The following is a 17,946-nucleotide window of genomic DNA, read 5'->3' as shown; positions in this document are numbered from 1 at the left end:
AACTTTCTGTTGGACTGATATGTGGAGAGATCGATGCATGCAACAACAATTGCCTCACTTAATCAATTATGCAAGGCAAACTGACATTATAGTTGAACAGTGGCAAACACTGAATACCTTGAAGATTTATTCAACCTGCCTCTATCTCAATAAGCTTATGAGAAATTTCAAAATCTTGAGGATATTTGTCAAAATGCTCTGATAATAATTCAAGAAGGAAACCAAGATAACTGGAGCTACATTTGAGAAAGTTCTAAATTCTCATCTCAACAAGCTTATATAGCTATGATTGGTTTCCAACCAGTTACAAAGATTTTTTCTTGATTGTGGGTATCATATTGTGAGGCAAAGCACAAGTTCTTTTTCTCGTTATTACTTCATGATAGATAAAATACAAGGAATTTACAGAGAAGAAAAAAATTGACAGCAGTCCTACTTATGTGCAACTATTCAATGTAGTGATGAAGAAACATTGATACATCTTTTTTGGTCATGCACTTTTGCTGTCTAATGTTGGTATTTTGTAACCTCTCTATTCTTGAAGCCTTTGCAGATATGAGATCTAAACTGAAGCTTCCTTTTGCAAAGGAGATCATGATTTTAGCAGGATGGAGGATTTGGATTGTGTTAGAAATAATAAAATCTTCCATTACCAAGATGCAAATTTCAATAGCTAGAAAGCTATATTTTTACAGGAGCTAAGACACAAAATGAAGAAAAAACATGTAGAAACTTTTAAAGAATTGTTTCAATCGCTAGTTTAGCTTAACTTACTTTAGTTCCTTTATTTTTCTAAAGAGTAGCTGGACGGATCTGAACACTATGTCTCTTTTTATGTTAGTGGAGATTGCTGCAAACAAATGGGATTTGTTGTATGCCTCTCTTGTTGTTCTTTGATGCACTTGTGTGTTCAAAAATTTACAATGTTTTTGCTACACCTTACAGATTCACTGAAAACATTGCAAAGCCATACTGTATTTTTGAAAAATGCTACAAATATGTTAAAAAAAGCTAGGTTCACAATTATTTTGTAGCAATGACCGTATTTTTAAAACAATAAATGATCGGAATTGCACCACGACTGAGAAAGCGAGGTCAACCGGGCTGATGCTCACGCCTAAGGCTTGCCACTTACTTACATTCCAGATTATAACCTGGAAGGGATCGGCGACTAGTATGTATACTACCAGTGCGACTTATAACATGCTTTGTCAAGGGAGAATCACATGGAGTATGGCCAAGACGATTTGGAGATCTTTTGCACCTCTTAAGTGCAATTTTTTTGGTTGGTTGGCGCTAAGATATAGGCTTTGGACTTCAGATAGGAGGGCTCGGCATGGGTTGCAGGACCATCCGGACCCCTGCGCCACTTGCCTGCAGGCGGAGGATAACGTCGATCATATCTTTTCCCACTGGCCGTATGCCAAGATGGTATGATTTGGATGCTTGCGTAGAGTGGGCTCACATCTCCAGGAGCTGCAGGAGAACACTAATCTAGAGAGATGGTGGACAGAGGCGAGAAAGAGGCTCCGGAGGGAGGATAGGAGAAATTTTGACACGCTCGTCTTGCTGGTTGCTTGGACACTCTGGAAACAAAGGAATGCTCGTGTTTTCGGGAACATTGAGAGACAGCTTTCCACGGAGTAGATTATAGATACAGTTATAGAGGAGCTCAGCCTTTGGAGGGTTGCGAGGGGAGGGGAGTGGAGAGTCATGTTGCGAGAGTAGTTGTGTAGGTTGTTTCGGTGGTGTGCGTGGGTTAGCCGTGGGTAGATGTTCGCATTCTCCGTTGGTTTCTTGTAATTTGTTTTGCTCCCTTCTATAAAGATTCGGCACGCCGATCGCGTGTCCGCGAAAAAAAAAGACATTCCAGATTATTATCTGTTCATCGTCATCTCAATCCCCTGATGACACGAACGTATACGAACAATAGTTGTCGTTCTACTACAAGATAGCTTAGAACGGAATTGATTAGTTACTGGCCTCTCTGTGATTCTCTTCAGAGCTGTCAGGTTGACGAGCAGGAGCTACCTCCGCTGTCTGATCGCTGGCAGCTGGCTCAATCTCATCGGCTGGAGGGATTGCCATCTCGAGTGTCCCTGACCACTCGCTCGTGTGCGGTGCGCTGTCCGGGCTGCCGGCCACGTCGATCACGCTGTGCTCCTCAAGAGGGGAAGAAGGGGGCAACATGATCTCTTGGATGGGCTGCCGGAATTTGAAGATCATCTGGACGATGTGCTGCCGGAACTTGAAGATCAGCTGGTCGATGGTCTGCCGGAAGTTGAACATCAGCTGAAAGACGAAGCATGCGAGCGAGATGAGGCCGGTGATGAGGAACAGACCCCGGAAGGTGTATAAGCTGAGGCTTCTGGACCTGAACGGCGAATCGCCATTGCCAGGGTCCCCAAACCACTTGCGCTGGATCCTGGCGATCTCGTTGCTCTCGGTGAGCTTGAGGATCGCCTGCGACAGGTCCGTCACGTACGGTGACCCCTTGGGAAACGCGAAGCCGAAGCCGCCAGTCATGTTGCGCTGGTCGGTCATGCTGAAGTTATCGCTGTAGGTAGTGAGGAACATCTGGAAGTAGGGCGTCTCGTTGACGATGGCGCCAATGCTGCCGTTGAGCAGCGCATCAAGGAAGCTCCGCGCGTTCGGGTACCGCACGATCCTGTCCTGCGGGAATCCCGACTGCTTCAGGGCCTGGCCCGTGAAGGAATTGTTCATGATCCCGACCTTCTCCGTGCCCCGAAGCAGCGCGCTATAGTCGGCAATGGCCAGCTCCACCTGCGGCACCGTGAGCATGGACGTGAGGGTCGCCGTGTAGCTGGACTGCAGGATGAGCACCACGAACACCCACACCACCACCACGATCCTCGACAGGTTGCTCTTGAGGTTCTCCCTGTGGGCGAAGACGAGGGTGGAGAAGCCGAAGTAGAGGCTGGTGCCGACTTGGTTGGACAGCGTCAGCTTGCCTTTTGTGCCAGCTTGGTTGGGTGTGAGCTTGCCCTGATTGGACGGCGTGAGCTCCACTTCGGCGCCGAAATCCCTGTTGTGGCTGTGCTCGATAGCCCAGACAACAAAGCTAATAAGGAAGAATAAGGCCCCGCTGACAAGCCAGAGATCGTAGCAGACCGGCTTCAGAAAAAAAAACCACGTCAACTTGCTGCTCCGCTGGTCGAGCAGCGGCACAACCATGGCGATGTCTGTCGCCATGTAAGGCAACGTGAAGTCCACATGCTTCGCTCGCTTCTCCGTGATGGTCATGTCTGCCACCGCCGCGTCGAACGTCTGCACAAAATTAAGCAAACGACAAGGCGGCAAGGTTAGCCACAATGTGTTCGATAAGAATCCTTATAGGCAGGCAATATGTATGAACAGATGAAGGAGCCCAAGGCTAGTTCCTCTTTGAATTGTTTTTAATCCTAAACTAGGCATACATTCCTTCCTCTGCTAATTCTGTTGGCTACTTGCGAACAAGGATTAAGTGCTTATTTTGCTTGGATCATCTGGAACTAGAGAAATAGACGTGGATTGCCTCATCTTCTCTCCTGCCAGCATTGCTATAAAGATCGAGTCCAGTATTCAGTTGCTTGCCTATCTATCAGGCCAGTGTTATAGTTCTCAATGTGCAGCCAACATCTCTCCATGACTGGATTTTCCCTTGTCTTCCTTCGTTTTGACCCTTCTATACTACTACTCTCAATCTTCATGTAAAGGCGTACCACTAGTCGTACAGACTTAAAAAAAATCCTTCACATGGCTTAATACTACCTATAAATGTTCATCTAAAATATCTATCCTTCTCATTCGCAAAAGAAATCCACCTTCTCAAATACATCGCCTATCTTTTCTTATCAAAGTCAAAGTTTATAAACATTGACCAACTTTATGGAGAAAAATATCAAATCATTATTCCAGTAGTGACTAGTATATCATTAGAACACAATGAAACACATGTTCATATTATGTATATTTAATATTGTTGGTGGGACTGTGATGATATGGTTTTCAATTTAGTTGGTCAAACATTATAAACTTTGACTTTGACGAGCATTTTAGTAGGGAGGAAGCATAGTTGAGCTTTCTACAGATGCTGGATATCTATAGGCTCTATTCATATCAAGTCCATCATCATAGGTCTCTCACATCTCTTTGCATGAATGACCGGCCTTAAAAGAGCACTCCTACTATTAATTGCATTGGATGGAATTTGAATATCCAAAGTTGAATGTCTAGATCCGTCCCTTGGCCCCGTCATCATCAACCTTTGTCCTTTCTTTGGCAAACTCAGTCATATATATGCTCGCCTTCGTTTTCGGCGACAATAACGTTTTTTCATTGCTAAGAGAAATAATAGGAGTAGGATTTTTCTCCGCGCCGACAATGTTGGATTCTTTGGGCACATGTTGATTACATGTAAGAGCATCTCCAGTCGCGTCCCCCAAACCGTCCCCCAAACCGCGCCGGATTGAGCGTTTGGGGGACGTGTTTCGTTCGTGCCGCGTTTGGGGGACGTCGCTCCCCAGTCGCGTCCCCTAAACAAAATTTCGCAAATTTTAAACTTAACTAGATTCGATTAGATTCGTCCAAATTTACATAGATTCGAACGAAATTTGACTAACTTTAAAACTAAACCTAATCTAGAACCGCTTGCGGCGGCCGGAGGCGTCGTAGTACTGCTGGAAGTTGTACATCTCGTCGGTGACGACCTCCTGCTTGCCGCGCTCGTCGACGGGCTCGTCCACGGGCTCGTCCTTCACCAAGCCGCTTGGTCCTGCCTCGCCGTCGTCGGTGAGGTCCACCAGCGGCTTGCCGGAGTCGAGGATGGACATGGCGATCGCCGCGTCCAGGTCGCCCCTCCAGGCGTCCTTGTCGTCCATGGACGCCATGAACGCCGCCCGCAGCCCTGGGCAGTCCTCGGGGTCGTCGCTGCTGGCGATGAGCCGCTGCTGCCGCTCGTACTCCGCCAGCAGCGCCGCCTGCGACGCTTCCTCCGGCTCCTCCTTCACCTCCGGCTTCGGGATGAGGAGGGCGCCGCCGCGCCTCCCTTGCTGCCGCCCGCTGCCACTGCCGCCACGCCTTGTGTTGTTGACGGGCGTCGCCGGCTCCTCCTTGACCTCCCGTTTGGGGACGGTGTAGGGCGCCGACCGGTACGACGAGGACGGCGTCGATCGCGCCGGTCCCGAGGAAGAAGAGTGCGAGGAGGACGAGTACGTCGTCCTCCTCGGCTGCCATTGAGGAGACAGCGGCGGCGACGACGGCATCTCCAGCCGCGGAGCGCCGTTGCGGATGCCGCGGATGACGTTCTCGAGGGTGCGCCCCGGAACGCCCCAGAACAGGGCGCGGCCGTCCTTGTTCCAGCTGTTGGGGCCGTCGACGAGCCCGTCGGTGCTGTGCATCTCGACGTCGTACTTGGCCTTGAAGTACGTCGTCCACCAGGCGTCGTTGTTCTCGACCGCCCACGTCGGATCCCTCCGCTCCTCCGCGGTGAGTTGAGCCCGCCGGGCCATGACGGCGTCCCACCATTGGTCCGTGCGCGGCTTCGGCGGCGGCGGAACGCCAATGCCGTTCACGGCCATCCTCCAGCCGCCGCTGCTTGGCAGCCGCATGTCCGGCGGGACTGGATACCGGGCGCGGTACAGCGCCCACGCCTCCGCCACGGTGAGGCTGCCGTGTCCGAAGCCGTTCGCCGCGGCGATCCTGTGGGAGGACGACATTTTTTGAGCGGCGAGGAGAGGATCTGGGAGGGGGAGGCGGCGGCGACGAGAAGGATGAGCGGCGCTAACTGCAGGGCGCCTTAAAACAGCGGCGGCAGCGGGTGGTTGCACGCAATAACTCCGGCGCGGACGGCCACGCGGCCATGCACGACGAGACGCGTCCCTGCGTCGCCTGGGAAAACAGGGACGCCATTAACGTCGCTTGACCAAAGGTAGGCGACGGGGTTTTAGCCTTCCGTGCCGCTGACGCGTCGGGCCCGCGTCGGTTGGCCTCGCTTTTCGTTGTGTCCGGCGTCCCCGGAGCGTCCCCTGTGGGACGGGGACGGGCTCGGGGCGCCGGACACCGTATCGGGGCGCGCCGGACAAAAAGGGGATTTGGGGGACGCGGCTGGAACGCTTTTTTTGTCCGGCGCGCCCCAAATCCCTTTGGGGGACGGTTTGGGGGACGCGACTGGAGATGCTCTAAGACTTCTTCTACGGTAAATGGTAGCGGGAGCAACCAATGCAGTGGTCCTTGAAAAGAAACGGCGGGATCAAGTAGGATGATAGTGATATAGGTTGTTGCTTGGGACAAGCTACACCTGCTAGTATGTGCCAATGGAATTGGAAGCGGTACAAGCAATTACACTATAATAGCTACGTACTGCACATTCGGTGGACGCGCGTGCTGGAATGCTCTTCCCCACAAAAAACCCAAAAAAAAAAACCGTGGAATGCTCTACTGGCGTCACCGATGGAGCGACATGTTGTTACGTCGTACTTGGCAAGTGGACTAGTGGTAGCTGCCCTGATCTTATGTCTTGACCGGGAAGTTGAAAAAAACCCAGTTCAGCGTTCCAATTCGTATGGATATATATATACAATGTATTGACAAAGAAAACAATGTAAAATGCCCTTTTGAATCGGCTGACGGAAGGAAAGCGAAGATGACATTCCTACAATACATGGGTTATATTCTTAGAGATAATTACTGCTATGTTTATTTCACTTAGACTATCCATAATGTGGATATCATAGATAGTCTGGTGTATTTCATTTATGCAAAAAAATTGATGTGGCAATGCAACTAAAAATGAGAGAGAAAATAGTAGTAGTATTATAAGTAGACACCGTATCATAGCACGTAGTATTAGAAAATTTAATAGCAAATAAATCTTGCACTGAGTACATATATTTGAATTGAGATTTTACAAATCAATTAATATACAAAGACTATGATACTAGTAAATGATACCATGCATTGTGGAGATAATAACATATAGTAGTATCATACACATGATACTTCTATATGATACTATGTACTGTGACTAGTCTTAGAAGTGGATCCTCTTGCTAGGTTAGGGAATCGCGGAATGTTTGTTAATACTTGTTTTGGATGTAACAGTGGTACTCTCGATGGAGCAGTAAACATACCGTCTCGAAGGATGGGTCATCAAACAACGATGAGGAGTTGTTGATGAAGGCAATGTGGTGTAAGGCTGCGCAGAACCTCAACTCCATAGGTACAATTAATGCATCAAAGTTTTTCCTGTCATTTTCTACTTCAAATATTTCTGCTAAATTGAATAGAGTAGGAGTTTCTTTAGGTAGCAATGGTAAGGAAAATTCTGTGTCGACAAACGCATTGATGATGAGCTGCATGCCACGGTTGATGGTCAGCACCTTTCACATCTAGTTGGCGAGGTATCGGAGGCTAGCTTGGATGAGGCGGCGCTCAGCTCAATTTATGACCTGAAAGTGTCTAGATGAAAATCTAAAGCTACCTCTTAATAAAAAATGCCAGTAAGAAGGCGAAAGTATCTCTAAAATCTCAACGATTTCCTAATGAATAGCATGCTTTTGAATAGCAGATATTTTCGTGACTTGGCTAAACATTTATATGTTGCTGATTGTGTTCGGGATCATAAGTTGGATTTAGTGGCATCAAAAACTGGTAGATCGTGATTTCTCTGTGACCCTACTAAACCACCTATCTGGTGGTGTAGATTTTACATGGATTTCTCGGCTGCCACGTGGTAGATCCATGGGCTTATTACTCGTCGTCAGAAAGAACACCAAGGATGTGTTGAATAGTTCTTTTGGGGACTTCCATATTAAGATCCACATCTGCAACAAAGTTGACAACTCGTGTATGGAGCTATCCAGGATGAACATAAAGCTTCTTTTCTTCGTGAGATGGTTAATCTGTCGAAAGAAAAAATTTATTATGCTATTATAGGAGGTGATTTTAATTTGCTTAGAGCCACACAAGAAGAGCAAATGTAGATTTGACAATCATTAGCCTATTCTATTCAATGTTGTGATTGACAGTCTTGATTTAAGAGAGATTTCAATGATTGGGGGGCAATTAACATGGGTGAATAGCCTCCTAAGCCTACATATCAGAAACTGACCGAGTACTAATGGACATAGATTGGGATTCTAAATTCCGAGGATGGTCCCTTGCAGGTATTGAGACATTTTCAGATCATGATCCCATACTAATAACCACGTGAACGTCTAGACCACAATGTAAACGAAAATTTATGTTTGAGTTGGGATGGTTGCATAGGGAGGGCTTTTCTGATATGATCAAGATTGTGTGGGAAATGCATGTTGTTGGCCAGAGTCCAATCCAAAGGTGGAACAACAAATTACGCGCAATACGTAAATACCTTGGAGGATGGGCAAAGTATGTGGCAGGGAAGCTAAAGAACGAAAAGAATAGCTTATCATCCATTATTGATCATTAAGATGCCCTCGCAGCAATTCGACCGGTCTCTAGGCAAGAGATTGAATTAAAAAATCAATCCAATGAGCAGATTGCTAGTCTTTACGCGAGGAGGAGCTAAAATGGTACCAGCGTTCGAAATCCCAATTATTTTTAGAAGGAGACTCAAATACAAGGTACTTCCATAGTGTCGCCAATGGAAGACACCACATGAATCTTATTAACTCGCTTGTTCAAGATGAGGGAACGATCGAAGGACATGAGGAACTCAAATCTTATATAACCAAGTACTATAAAAATATGTGTGGGGGAACCTGGCGAGGGTAATTTCTCGTTGGACGAATCACGAATGGAGGACATTCCGCAAGTTTCCGATGAGGAAAACGCTCACTTTACTGCACCTTATTCTAAGGACGATGTAAAAAAGATGGTTTTCCAAATGTAACACAACAAAGCCCTAGGTCCGGACGGTTTTCAGATGAGTTTTATCAAAACCTCTGGGAAATAACCAAAATGGATCTCCTCAAGTTGTTCAACGCCCTTCAGGTTGGACAGCTTGACCTATTTCAGCTAAACTTCGGTGGGATAATTTTTTTGCCAAAAGTTAATGAAGCAGAAAGGATCCAACAATATAGGCATGTCTGTCTTCTCAATTTTAGTTTCAAAATATTCACAAAAGCTGCAACTTTTAAGCTAAATTCGGTGGTTGATCATGTTGTACGTCCATCTTAGACTATGTTTATCCAAGGGAGGAATATCCTTGACGGGGTAGTGACCCTGCATGAAACAGTTCACAAGCTACATCGCAAAAAACTGAATGGAGTCTTTTTAAAGATTGACTTCGAACAGGTTTAAGATAAAGTCAAGTGGTCTTTTCTACAACAAACTTTCTGAATGAAAGATTTTTCTGATGAGTGGCGTGCTTTGATCCATAATTTTTTCCGGAGGAAGTGTAGCTTTCAAAGTCAATGATTATGTTGGTCGATACTTCCAAACGAAAAAGGATTAAGGCAAGGCAATCCATTATCACCAATACTATTTAATATAGTGGCTGATATGTTAGCCATAATTATAGAGCGCTCAAAAAAACGATGGCAAAATTGATGGAATAATCTCGCACCTAGTGGATGGCGGGCTATCTATTCTTCAATATGTCGATGATATGATTCTCTTTATGGAGAATGGCCTTGAAAAATTTGAGAAATCTGAAATTAATATTATCAACATTCGAGCAACTATCAGGTCTCAAAATTAATTTCCACAAAAGTGAATTGTTTTACTACCGTGAGGCCCAAGACGAGGCTACACTCTATACTGAACTTGTTGGATGTGGGCACGGAAAATTTCTGATCAATTATTTAGGTATTCTGATTCATTATCGGAGGCTCGCAAATGTTGAATGGAAACATGTCGAGGAGAGGCTAGAAAAACAATTGAGTAGTTGGAAAGGAAAACTGATATCCCCAGGTGGAAGATTGGTTCTCATCAGTTCAGTACTAAGTAATATGCTATTGTACATGATGTCTTTCTTACAATTACCCAGAGAGGTCTTTCATCAATTAGATTATTTTCGATCAAGATTCTTTTGATAAGAAGATAGCGAGAAGAAGAAATATGGACTGACTGGATGGAATGTAGTTTGTCATCCTAAAGATGATGGAGGACATCGTATTCATGACCTACAGGTCAAGAACAAAGCCCTGGCTTTTCAATCTTGTTACCGAGATGGAGTGTGGGAAACTTTATAAGGGGAAAGCGCATTGGCTCATGTGCATTGTCTCCGATTCATTGGAAACCATGTGACTCACATTTTTTTTGGATGGACTAATAGCGACGAAGAAGTTATTCTTTCCATATGGTTTGTTCTCTATCAAGGATGGCTCGGAAATAAGGTTCAGGGAGGATAAATGGATAGGTGACGCCACACTACGGGAACAATATCCAGCTCTGTATAATATTGTGCACCACAAAAGGATACACTTGCTAAGGTGATGGAAACTTCCCCACCAAATGTGACGTTTAGATGAGAACTTCTACAACATCTGGTTTTGGTCCAGTTGACGCAGGGGCTGATGAGTTTCGTTGGAATTTGCATGGGAATGATAAATTCTCGGTGGATTCTATATTTCTATGTACAAAACTTTAATCCAGCTAGATGTGCTGGACGATAAAAATAATTGGAGGATGAAGATTCCGCAAAAAAAATAGCGTGGTATCTTCGTCGACGTGTAATCCTCATTAAAGACAACCTTATGAAATACAATTGGCATGGAAGTAAAAAGTGTTCTTCTGTCATCGGGACGAAACTATAAACCCTTATTCTTCCAGTGCAAATTTGCTAGATTTATATGATCAGTCGTCCAAATAGGTTCTACCTTATACCCGCCATGTAGCATTGGAAATATACTTGGCAATTGGATAAATGGTGTGGGTTGTAAGCTTAAACTACTTATTAGGTTGGGAGTGGTTTCCATTATTTGGTCGATATGGCTATGTAGAAATAACAAGATTTTTAATAATAAAAATCCAACTCTTATGCAAGTTATCTACCGGTGCACAGCTACACTCCGTTCATGGTCGTCTCTACAACGTTGATCTTGTTTGTTAGTAAGCCTCGAAAGTTGATCTCTTTTGTTTTTCCAAATTACTTATTGAAGGTTGAAACGCATGTTTAGAAAAAACATATTTTATTGACCAACTTTTTTCTGATGATTGGTTGCTGGGAATCTGCTTCCAAGTATTGTCATTCTACACTCATCGCATTAAGATTCATCTTAAGAACTTCTATTTATTGTATTTTATTTTTGAATCCTTTTTTTTTTGCCTTTTTTACCAAAGGGATTCCTACTGTGTTAAAATAAATCAAAACAGCAGATTGGATGCTTAGATTGAGCTCAAGTTTTTCCAGATTACTTATCACATTATGTTTCATCACCAAAATAAGTATTGTGTTGTTATACTCTCCTCTTTCTCTCTCACGCACACATGCAAGCATAACGATCTTAATAATTATCTTACAATGATGCACGCCTTTTCCCTCTTCTTGAAGATTCCCGTGAATGCATTATAAAAGTTCAGAGCCAATCCAAATTTATAACATCACCAAAATACTTCTCAATTTTTTGTTAAATTTGAAGTAATTGTATCGTATAAGTTGTATACGTACCCTACTGACAATTTAGGTTTACCATTTCTCTATATCACTGGTGGTTCCTCCTCTCCAATGGATTCCCATTTCATTTCTCACTCCAACAAGCTCTTTAAATACCTCTCTGTAAAGCTCACCAATCTTTAGTTTATTAATTTTTATTTATCTAACTATCAAATGTGTTCGAGTCCTCACATCTACCTTAATGACAAAGCTGGGGTGGAATCCCTCGTTTGGTCTTGTTATTTATTTCATCTATCTATCATATAAGCACAACAATGCCCATGTTTTTGTTGGTTATTAATATATTATTTTTTATTGTAGTAGGAATATATTATTTGATATTCTCTTTTATATATAGTTCTAAATTTTAATAATTTTATTTGTTCTAAATTGTATATCTGTCCTCCATATACTATCCTCTGGTCGGCCGCCTATCTTCCTATCCATTCTCTGTAGGGCGGTGTAGTAATCTCTTTCTCTCATGTGGTCCAGTAGCATAGGTGGTGGTGTTTGCTAAGACTCCCAACCTCTAGTAGCATTAGCCTATTATCTTAGCCAATATCTTTTCTTTCCATCCATCCCCCCCCCCCCCCCCCGACCCCCACACACCCGACAATAGTAGCAGCAGCAGATGTTTCATGTCTTCTTCCATTGATCTAGGGTTTCGGGAGCTCAGATGGCAACAACACCAATGAGAAAATATCCAAGCTTGGGTAAGGGAAGGTGACGCGCGAGGTTTTGTGGAAGATGTCAAGCCTCTTCCAGGTTAATAGAAAAGCCGAGTGACCAAGAGGATTTGATCGAAAGTTTTGTCTGTGCGTGTTTTTGGAGCAGTAAATTTTCCCAAAATCAGCAGGCTGATGCCAATCCATTTTAACTCGATTAATGTTGACATGTTTTGAGATTTTTTTTCTGTAACTTTTACATAGTTTTCACTTATTTAACAGATTATGACTACTTAACTACTAGATTAAAATAAACTTGTTGTCGTATTCCCAAACGGCATGTTGCACCAATACAAGACTTTCATGGTGCTACTTTTGTGTCATAATATCACTTTTTAGTTGTTGGTAACACATGATTCTCTATTCAATAGATCTACATAACATTGCAATGCAATATATATGTAAATATTTATATGCTAATTATATACTATTATTGCAGTAGTGTTTCATTGTCAATATGACAGTATCTAGTTTTTAAGCGATCACTGTGAGAACTAAAATAGGTCGCTAAATGGTTGCGGTTTACAAGCGTCGTGCGGGAGAGCTGCCTAGCCTTCATTGTACACGATTTGCGGCAATGAAATGTGTAGCCAACATTGCGCGTGAGCTCACCCAATTTCTCACACAAATGTCTCAACGGAAGGCTGGTCTCACATGTGACTGTGAAGATAAAAAAGTATGGGTATTGTATTTTTGGTATGTTACAAAAATTGAAATATTTTTGGCTACCCGAACCTTATCTTCTCTATGCATGAGGTGTCGCGCAAAGTTAATTCTCGATCGATTAGGAATTTAATTGACACTCATTCAAATGACATCATCTACTTTCATGTGAAATTTCCCTTCATCAAGGTGATGCACTGCCCCCTGCATCTTCCTTATCGTTGCTGATGTCCTTAATTGCTTCGTCGGTCGTGCTTTGGAGACTGGTCACCTGTCGCATCCCCTAGAAAACAAACTCCCATGCTTGGTCCTGCAGTATGATGACAATATTCTCATGCTCTGTCGTGTGTATGTTGACTCTGTTAGTGATACCAATCAGGTGTTCAAAGATTTTGCCGCTGCCACTAGCCTTGCTATGAATTTCCACAAGTCAAGCTTCATCGTCCCCATGCATGTCTCTGGAAAAACTAGGCTGCTGATACGAGCACAATCCTTGGCTGTCATGTGATCATGTCTCCTCCTTTCCCCAACCCTACCTCGCCCTCCTGCTCCTCTCTATACATTTGGCAACGGCGCCTTTGCACCCCTTATATCTAGCTTTGAGAAACTTTTCTCCGGTTGGAAAACCCTTCTACTTACTTGATCACTTCGGGAGGACGACTGGTTATTTGTAAGGCCATCCTCGAGAATCTCCCTACCTACGTCGTGTGTCCTTTCTTTGTTCTTTGTGGTGTGGTTGAGGGTACAGATAAAATAGGCAGTGCTTTTCTGTGGACTAGAAAAGATTCTTGTTCTTGTGTTGGATATCTATCTAATCTCTTGACAAAAGGTTTTATTAACTAAGCAAAAAGGTGGCTTCACATTTTGTGAGCTACACCAACAAAATCTATGCCTTAAACTTCGTAGAGAAGATGCACTTGCCATAATGGCTCCAGTGGAAGGACTGGTTTTGGCGCCACTACTCCAAGGATCTTGGTGATGTCATAGCTTCTTCATCATTTTTTGCGAAGATTTTCAATCAGGCCTTGCGGTCTACAGATCTATCACCAGGGTCCATCTCAGTGATTGCCGCTTCACACGTTTTTGCATGATAACTGGCTTGGTCTTTGTGTGCTCCGCTTCAGGTTTCAGGTGTTGTTCACTCACTTTACCAGGCCTAATGCGACTATCGCCCATATCATCGCTGAGGGAGTTATCCCTTTGCCCGCGCTTTGCTGCCACTCCTACGACAGAGTTGCTGGAGATTTAAAACATCTATATGTCCTGAACTCCGAGATGTTTGTGACAATAGGTCCCTGGCCTAGGGCTCAGATCGTGTCTTCAGTTCAAGGACGACATACAAAATAATGGCTCCGAGGCGAGTGATGGACACTTATACCTGCATTTCCTGGAGTTCCCCTCACCCTTTGAAGATTAAGATCTTCTTGTAGCTAATGTACATCGACATGCTAAGTACACGGGCCAATCTCTTCTTCAAGAATTGTGCTCCTTGAGCCTTGTGTTAACTGCTCTCTTGAAGAAACTAGGTGACACCCGTTCTTCGAGTGTTCTAGAGTTGTTGCTATTTGGGATCGCATCAGTGTGCCTATTACTCTAGGTGAAATTGACATCTAGTGCATACCCTCGTGGTTCGCTCTTGCTCCCATTGTCTAGCACGATGGTGTCATGGTTGTGCTATGGAATCTTTGGAAGTCTAGGAATGATGACGTCTTCAACTCTATCAAATGCTCCCCATATGTTTTCATAAGAAGATGTTGCACCGATCTTGTTGTCTGGATATATAAATTCAAGAATGAGGACAGAGAAGTTGTTATGTCCCTCTGGGGCTTTTCTGCCTCCTTTTACCCCTTCACACAAAGACCATTTTCCTTCAGTTTGAAATGGGCTAAGCTAGTCCCTCCCCCGTGTACTCTCAAAAAAGTGCAAAACCGAATGGCCTTGTAGTCGATTGAGCTAACTTAATTCTTGACTAACCTAGCAGTAGGAAAATGGATATTTGATTTGGTCAGTCAAAATATGGTTACACTGTATTGGAGATGATCCTAAGAGATCATTCAAAAATTATTCGTACTACCTCCATTTAATTTTGTTGTAAAATGAGGCTTATAAATTTTTTCCAAAAGTCAAATAACATAAATTTTGATCATGTTTTATAGCATAAACTTTCAGCGGAAATTCAATTTGGCTCCCGGGTGCATATGCTCCCTCTACAAAAAATTGTATTTTGAAATGTCAAAAAATTTTGACAAAAATTCTACACGTACATATCCATCATATACGTGCATTCGTCAAGTTTCTTGAGAAACCAATATGTTTTGGGGTCTGTGTAAAAAAGAAAAAAATTGTCTTCTGAAAAGCCTTATTTTTAGCATTGAATTTTGTCTTTTTACACACACCACACAACAAATCGTTTTTTCATGAAACCACTTTGTAAGCGTGTAGCACGTGAAGATGTACATGCAAACATTTTTTTTCAATTTTTTGAAATTTCAAAATATATGTAACATGCATTTCAAAATAAAGTGAGCATATGCTCCCATGTGCCAAAACACCACTTCAGCAACTATGATACTATATAGCTAATATGGTATGCAAATACATTTCATCGTACTATCTATAAGAATGATTTATAATTGTACCGGTTTATAATTTTTTTTTAGACCTTGTCAAACTTTGTAGTATTTGACCTTGGAGAAAAAAATTGGAGAAGTACTTATCTAGTTCTTCGAACATGCAATGACTAGATACATAAAGCAGGTGAATTAACTTACCCCATTTTGAACCGCGTGGACTAGCGTGTCGTAGGGCTGAGACTTGGCCTTGACGTACTCGAACGGCAGCGCGTAGGGCAGCAGCCGCACTGCAGCCTCGAACACGTCGATGACGAACCCGCCGGCCGTCGTCTGGTTGGTGACGGAGTCCACGTCAAGGTGCACGATCGCACGGTAGCTCGCCGAGACATACCCCGGCACTGCCACCCGCAGCTTTCTCGCGCTCGTTGGCTGCACCCACCCACTTGGCTGCACCGCCGACTCTCCGGGCCAGATCACCGGCGCGAGCTCGCCGCCCGGGATGTCGGAACGGCGGCTGATGTGCCGGCTAAGCCCGAACCGTGGTGACCAGAACCCGATGCCTCTCTCCCTTCCGCCTTCTACGATGTTTAACACGCGGTAGGCCGGTACTACAAGCTCGCCGTCGACGAGCTCGAACATGCCGCCGAGACCCTCGAATTTGGTGTCGCTGAGAGCTCGGAGGAAGCTTTTGCCTGATCTAGACTTGCCGAGCCCCGAGATGTCATTGTCGCCGTCCGTGCCTCCTACCAGCCCGGGTGGCGACGATAACTCGGTGGCGCTGAGTCGCTCTGCCGCCGAGGCCACGGCCCACGCGGCGTCGTAGGCCCAGACGGCGTAGCAGCCTATAATGGCGTGCGAGAGCTCGCCATCCGGGTGGTCGCGCATGTACCGGTGTGCCCACCGCTTCTTGACGTCCCGCAGCCGTGGCGTGGTAGGCACGTACGGCGCAAGCCCGATGACACCCTGAGGCGGCTGGACTGAGCCGAGGAGGCCCGTGAGCCCGTCGGTGATGACCCACACGTAGCCTTCCCCTATCATGCCGGCCTTGAGGGCGGCGGCGAACACACGGCGCGCGAGCTGGTGGCGCGTGTGAAGCACGAACACGCGGGTCTGCTCGGACTCCAGGCGGTACAGCTCGGCAGCCACGGCGTCCGGGGACGCGGCCGCCGAGAGCGCGCAGCGGTAGGGGACCTCGGCGCGCGCGGACGCGAGGGCGTCCACCAAGAAGGGGAGGAACGCCACGCCGTAGTCGTCGTCCTGGTAGATGGGCACCACGCGGCGCCAGCCGAAGAGCGTGGCGAGCGCCGCGATGGCGCCGGCCTGGTCAGCGTCGCTGTGCGCGGCGCGGGAGAAGAAGCGCGCCGCGGTGGGAGACACGGAGGGGCTCGTGGCGGAGAAGGACACCACGGGGACCTCGGCGTGGGTGGCGAGGTCGGCGACGAACGCCGACTCGACCGACGACTGCGGGCCGAGGATAGCACGGGCTCCCTGCGTCGTCATCAGCTGCAACGCTAGTACAAGGCACGCACGCAAGGCAATTAAGACCATGAACACGTGGTTCATCAAGATTCTTGCCAACATGCGGAGAAGAACGGAGAATGAATTGTGTGGGCATACCGGCGGACGCGGCGATGACGACGTCTGCACTGGAATTGTACTGCAGGATCTTAACCCGAGCGGTGGAGTTGGGGAAGGCGGCGTAGAAATCCTCGAGGGCCATGGGGATGGTGGTTGTTGCGATCTTGCCCACTGGCGAGTCGGCGTCGATGATGAGCCCCACCTTCACCTCCGCCGGCTGCGCCCGCGACGTCGCGACGAGGGAGCAGGCCGCGAAGCCGATCAGGACGAACACAAGGCGCGCGTCCCCAGCCATTGGGAGAGGAGGTTCGGGAGAGACCAGAGCAGTCAACCAATTACTTGCTACCAGGATATGTCGTCAAGTCGTGGCAGAATGGAAGAGTGCACCGCCCGAGAGTTTATAGGACGCCACACGGATGTGGAATTGTCGACAACTTGGGTGAGTTTTGTCAGATGCTGATTTGTCATTCTTCAGTGGAACATGCGGGTTTGTTCTTTTTTCGGAACTAGCCCGGTGGCCCGCCCTCGGAAGTGGTATTTTGGATAATAGGTGTGTATGATGAACCTATTATAAAAACTGCATAAAAACAAAATTTTAAAATGTCAGAAAATTCTTAAATAAGAGTTCGCTTGTACACCCGTCGCACACAAGATATCGATGAAAAACAATATTTGATGGGGCATGCGTAAAAAAGACAAGAAAATGTTGCTTGCATAGTCATGTTGGAGCATCGAAATTTATCTTTTTTACATGAAAAAAAACAAAAGTTCTGAAAACTTGTGTACAACCATAGAATGTCCAGATGTGTATGCGGAATTTTATTTCAGA

At 45.6% G+C, this 17,946-nt stretch overlaps 1 protein-coding gene across 1 annotated transcript; it reads right to left on the bottom strand.

The window, feature by feature from the left end:
- Nucleotides 1–1,826: 1,826 nt before the first annotated feature.
- LOC127298514 (glutamate receptor 2.8) lies at nucleotides 1,827–17,451 on the bottom strand. The gene is made up of 3 exons (XM_051328365.1): nucleotides 17,157–17,451; nucleotides 15,738–17,050; nucleotides 1,827–3,288 (listed from the first exon to the last, which is right to left on the bottom strand). The coding sequence occupies exons 1-3, from the start codon at nucleotides 17,410–17,412 to the stop codon at nucleotides 1,972–1,974; spliced, it is 2,886 nt and encodes a 961-aa protein (XP_051184325.1). The 5' UTR covers nucleotides 17,413–17,451; the 3' UTR covers nucleotides 1,827–1,971.
- Between the last annotated feature and the right edge of the window lie 495 nt (nucleotides 17,452–17,946).

This window comes from Lolium perenne, chromosome 5 (genome assembly GCF_019359855.2).
Source record: "Lolium perenne isolate Kyuss_39 chromosome 5, Kyuss_2.0, whole genome shotgun sequence".
In the NCBI taxonomy this organism is placed as follows: Eukaryota; Viridiplantae; Streptophyta; class Magnoliopsida; order Poales; family Poaceae; genus Lolium; species Lolium perenne.
Note: the sequence above shows the minus strand (reverse complement) of the source record. Positions and strands in the feature narration are given on the sequence as shown.

Coding starts and splice junctions, on each gene's coding strand:
- LOC127298514 (XM_051328365.1), bottom strand. CDS start 17,412: ATGGCTGGGGACGCGCGCCTTGTGTTCGTCCTGATCGGCTTCGCGGCC. Junction 17,051..17,156: donor CGTCATCGCCGCGTCCGCCG/GTATGCCCACAC, acceptor GCCTTGTACTAG/CGTTGCAGCTGATGACGACG. Junction 3,289..15,737: donor TCCACGCGGTTCAAAATGGG/GTAAGTTAATTC, acceptor AATTTTGTGCAG/ACGTTCGACGCGGCGGTGGC.